The sequence below is a fragment of the Gymnoscopelus microlampas genome, assembly GCF_963454915.1.
Source record: "Gymnoscopelus microlampas genome assembly, chromosome: 22".
Lineage (NCBI taxonomy): Eukaryota > Metazoa > Chordata > Actinopteri > Myctophiformes > Myctophidae > Gymnoscopelus > Gymnoscopelus microlampas.
The window spans coordinates 44277952-44282951 of NC_139959.1; the positions used below are offsets into that span (position 1 = coordinate 44277952).

General features: G+C 37.1%; 1 protein-coding gene across 1 annotated transcript in view; it reads left to right on the plus strand.

The window, feature by feature from the left end:
- The window catches only part of LOC311038671 (uncharacterized protein), a 34158-nt gene that overhangs the window by 787 nt on the left and 28371 nt on the right, over positions 1-5000 (plus strand). The window contains exon 2 of the mRNA XM_084048241.1: positions 2608-2858. Within this exon, the coding sequence (XP_083904367.1) occupies positions 2609-2858 (250 nt within the window). The 5' untranslated portion in view covers position 2608. The remainder of the gene's footprint in view (positions 1-2607; positions 2859-5000) is intronic.

A 5000-nucleotide genomic window follows, 5' to 3' on the forward strand; every position in this document is an offset into this window, starting at 1 on the left:
GTTTATGTAGATTTACGGACTGTAAATGGAGAAAGTGCAAAAAGCGGGTTGAAGTTCAGCCATGACTGTCATGATATAACTCATGTTTCGGGGTTAGCTTCTGTTAGGATGAAGATGTGACTAATGACCAGTGGTGGAAAAAGTACTCTATTCTTTTTTTACTTAAGTAAAAGTATCTATACTGCAATGTAGAAATACTCAGTTACAAGTAAAAGTCAGAAATAATGAAGTAAAAGTACAAAAGTATTGCTATCAAAACGTACCGAAAGTATAAAGTATTATTCATGCAGAATGATCCATTTCACAAGTTTGCAAGTGTATGAAAACCATTTGAAAATAGCAGATCTACAAGCTTGTAGATCTGCTATTTTCAAATAGCCTAGGTATAAAATAGGGCTGAAGTGGTTAATGTATGTTTCATAATGTAATAATTTATATCTGCAAATTTTCAAATAATAGTAGTGTAGTAAAAGTACAATATTTGCCTCTGAGATGTAATGGAGTAGAAGTAAAAATACTGACAAATGGACATACTCCAGTAAAGTAACGTACAGTACTTAGTAAGTACTTTAGTTAGTTACTTTCCACCACTGCTTATAACTTGCACAACTTAAAGGTAAGTGATCTACTTTAGTTAAAATAAGAGTTAAATAGCTCTATATTGTGATAGTACTCATTACTAAACTAGTAAACTACCTTTAATAAATTAATACTTTAACCCATTAAGACCTGGGGCGATTCTTTAAAAAAAATCTAAATCCAACAGTTTTTGGGGAAAAAATAAATCTAAAAATTATTGTTTCAAGATTTTTCAAAAATAGCAGATCTACAAGCTCATAGCGCGGCACTCGGTGCCGTGCTATGAGCTTGTAGATCTGCTATTTTTGAATAGCCCAAAGAAATCTAAAGTGACACAGATGCGTTCCGTTTTGAAAATGTTTGAACATTTATGAAAATTGTTTCAAATAGAAAGAAGATTATGCTAAAAAACATTGATATGTGAAATAGTTGATCATGTGATCATGTGATCATTGAGACGCACAAGGCCTTTAATAAGTGTATTATAAAGTATTAAATCATAAATGTAACATTATGCTGAGTCATTATATTTAAAGGGCACCACTTTGTTAGAGGTTTGGGTTGTGTAGTTACCTTGCCATGATGTAACTCCAAAGGTGGACAAGAAATCAAAAATAGTTGCTCCATTGATTAGAAATTGATAATTCAAAATATGCTCCTCATTGACTTGCATTGTACACTGAAACAGCTCTCAAAGTCACTCTTTTAGCACATAAATGGACGCAAACAAAGTTGATTCAGACAATATAGAGAATCACCAAACCCACTACTGTTTTTTTTTTAATAACAATGTTAACTTCCTGTTGATTTTACTATTTTTATTTAGAAGAAAACCTGGACTGGATCGGCGGATCCGGATCTTCAAATAGTAAAATCAACAAGAAGTTGACATTTTTATTAAAAAAATAAACAGTACTGGGTTTGGTGATATTGTCTGAATCAGCTTTGTTTGGGTTCGTTTACGTGCTAAAAGAGTGACTTTGAGAGCTGTTTTACCGTACAATGTAAGTCAATGAGGAGCATATTTTGAATTATCAATTTGTAATCAATGGAGCAATTATTTTTGATTTCTTGCCCACCTTTGGAGTTACATCATGGCAAGGTAACTACACAACCCAAACCTCTACCAAAGTGGTCTTGCCCTTTAAATGTAGTTTAAAAGTATATTATATGAATTGGGCATCTCATTGATAAAATGCAATATATAATTACATATATACAAATTATATAAATATTTGTAAATAACAAAAAGGTGTCCAGAAAAACAATGTTGAAAAATGTTCCATACATTTTCAAACATCAAATATTTATTTATCAGAAACAGACGATCTGCAAGCGCACAACGTGTTGTTATGTATAAAGTTATTAATATGTCAGTAATTTCTTTTTATATTTAACCCATTAAGACCTGAGGCCGCTTCTAAACATTTTCTAAATCCCCCCAAAAAATAAAAAAAATATTTTTTCACGATTTTTCAAAAATAGCAGATCTACAAGCTCATAGCGCGGCACTCCCGCGCTATGAGCTTGTAGATCTGCTATTTTTGAATAGCCAAAGCCGCTGTGAGCTTGTAGATCTGCTGTCTTTGATTCCCAAAGCCGCTGTGAGCTTGTAGATCTGCTGTTTTTTGATCCCCAAAGCCGCTGTGAGCTTGTAGATCTGCTGTTTTTTGATTCCCAAAGCCCGCTGTGAGCTTATAGATCTGCCGTTTTTGATTCCCCAAAGCCGCTGTGAGCTTGTAGATCTGCCGTTTTTGATTCCCCAAAGCCGCTGTGAGCTTGTAGATCTGCTGTCTTTCGGCTCTTACAGTTAAAAATGCCAAAACATCTTAAAGAATCTTAAGGCATTTACAAAGTGTGTGTGTGTGTGTGTGTGTGTGTGTGTGTGTGTGTGTGTGTGTGTGTGTGTGTGTGTGTGTGTGTGTGTGTGTGTGTGTGTGTGTGTGTGTGTGTGTGTGTGTGTGTGTGTGTGTGTGTGTGTGTGTGTGTGTGTGTGTGTGTGTGTGTGCGCGTGCGTGCGTGGTTCAGGATGTCCGCTGCAGCTGTGTGGGAGGAGTCTAGGGAGCAGGAGGAGGAGGAGTCAATGAGAGGAGGCGGGGACACGAGGACAGCAGAAGGAGACAAGTGGAGGGACGTAGGGTGCCAGTGGGAGGAGCCTGATGAGGGGGAGGAGGAGCCGGCAGGGGGCGGAGCTACCAGGGAGGTGGGCTGTCAGAGTGAAGGAGGCGGAGTCATCATGAGAGACGCGGCCGTCCAAGTTGACCTTCTGAACAACACTGGTAATTTATTCATTTATTATAATAATATTATAATACATGCACAGAATGTCTTCATACGTACGTCTGTAACAGGCTGTCAGTTCTATATGATCACATATGAATTTTAATATTATATTATTTATAACTTTAGAATGTTTTAGAATATTTCATGTATATTTAAAGCTCTATGACGCAACTGATGTATACTTCTCCATACGACAGTGTTTTACCGTATTTGTGATCAGATTGTGCTGTTTGTGTAGGACTTCTATGACTTCTATGACTTCTATGACTTCTATGACTTCTATGACTTCTATGACTTCTATGAAGGTCTAAACAGGCCCAAACGTTGACGAGTAAGAAATGACCAAGTGGAGCTTTTTGCAACTTTACGGGTTTGCAGACTCTATTGTTTTTGAGTGGTGCCAACTAGGGATGCAAATTATCGATCAATTAATTAATTGATAATTGATAACCTTATCAACCGATTAACCGGTTAACTGATAAGCAGCGTTTTTTTTTTAATCTGAGAATCTTAATTTCAGATTAAAAAAAGAAAAAGTGCCTAGGAGCCGAGATACAGCCTTTTTCAGTAAGTTAAACAAGAAGTGAATGGAGCAGAAAATCTTCAAATCATCATATCTTGGGTTCTGAACATTTAAAAAAAAAAAACTTATTTTTTTCTTTTTTTTTCAATTAATTGTTAATTGTTTGATTTAATCAGATAATTTCTTAATCGATTAATTCGATTAATCGATTAATTGTTAACATCCCTAGTGCCAACCACTCCTACCTTTGACTTTGTCCGTGTATATATACAATATATACACGGACAATATGTTGTCACGTGACAACATATTGTTGCTGATTGCAACACAAGGATGCAACCAGTTACACTTTCAAAGGCACCACTGTCTTCACACTGCGTGTGATTTTTTTTATGTGTAGGACTTCTAAACACTTTGTTTGAACGTCTTTTAGCTCGTCTAGGAACCGATATGCAGAACCCAAATACATGTTTTTGATGGGTACCCCGGTACCCACCATTTCTTATTCGGTTCCTACTTGGAACAGAATTTCGTTACCCAACCCACACTACCCATCACCTCTTTATGTGTGTGTGTTCCTGTCTACTAAAGCCTGTGTTTGTTTGGGTTTAACAACAGTGTCGCACAGGGAACACAGCTGACCTACAAGCCCACACCGCATTGCTTCAGCGATATATAGTACCTTTATTGAAAGGATAGCCCCTTGAGATGTTTCATCTCATTTTAGAGAGGGTCCTCATGACAGAAATACAGAGAAATGGACAATGGACAATACAATACAACAGATACATCCATGCAAGCTGTACATAAACAGGACAAAACAAACTTGACAAAACAATAACACAAACATAAGACATAAGCTCTCTTGACACTGGCCGCTCCCACCCCGCCTGAATACCCACAGGTTAACAGACTTCATGCATTAATAATGTAGACATGTAAGGCTTAGAGAACAAAAACAGGAGTAGCAGCTACAGACATTACATACATGCACATGCGGTAAACATGCACTGACATGCCCAGGCAGATACACATAATACAGTCATGCACATGCAGTATATAACTCATTATTCACAGGATAGATTGCAAGAAACAGAAATCAATCAGAAGCCAATTAGAAGCAATAACAGGTTATTTGCAGATGTGTGAAAATGGATGCTTTAAAAGTATTAAAGGAGTTAATAGATCTAAGGGAACTGGGGAGATCGTTCCAATCGGATGGGGCTTTATATTTAAAAGCACGTCGACCAACTTCTTTATTGATTCTATTGGGGATGATGAAGTAAGGGTACTCTGTATTTCTTAGGCTGTATGGTGAGCTGTAGGGACGTAGATATTGTTTTAAATAGTGAGGATAGTTAAAGTATATACATTTGAAAACAAATAGCAGCCAGTGAGAGTGTCTTCTAAATGCGGGTGTTAACCAATTAAGCGACTCGTACGTGATACAGTGGTGGGTTCTGTAAGGACACCTCAAGATAAATCTGCAAAGACTATTGTAGATTACATTAAGGGGATGTATTAAGCCGGCTTGCAGATCGGCTGAGGCGGAGCTACAGTTTAACTGTATGTCACACACAGACAGAGAGAAGCAGAGCTTCCTCTACATTACAGA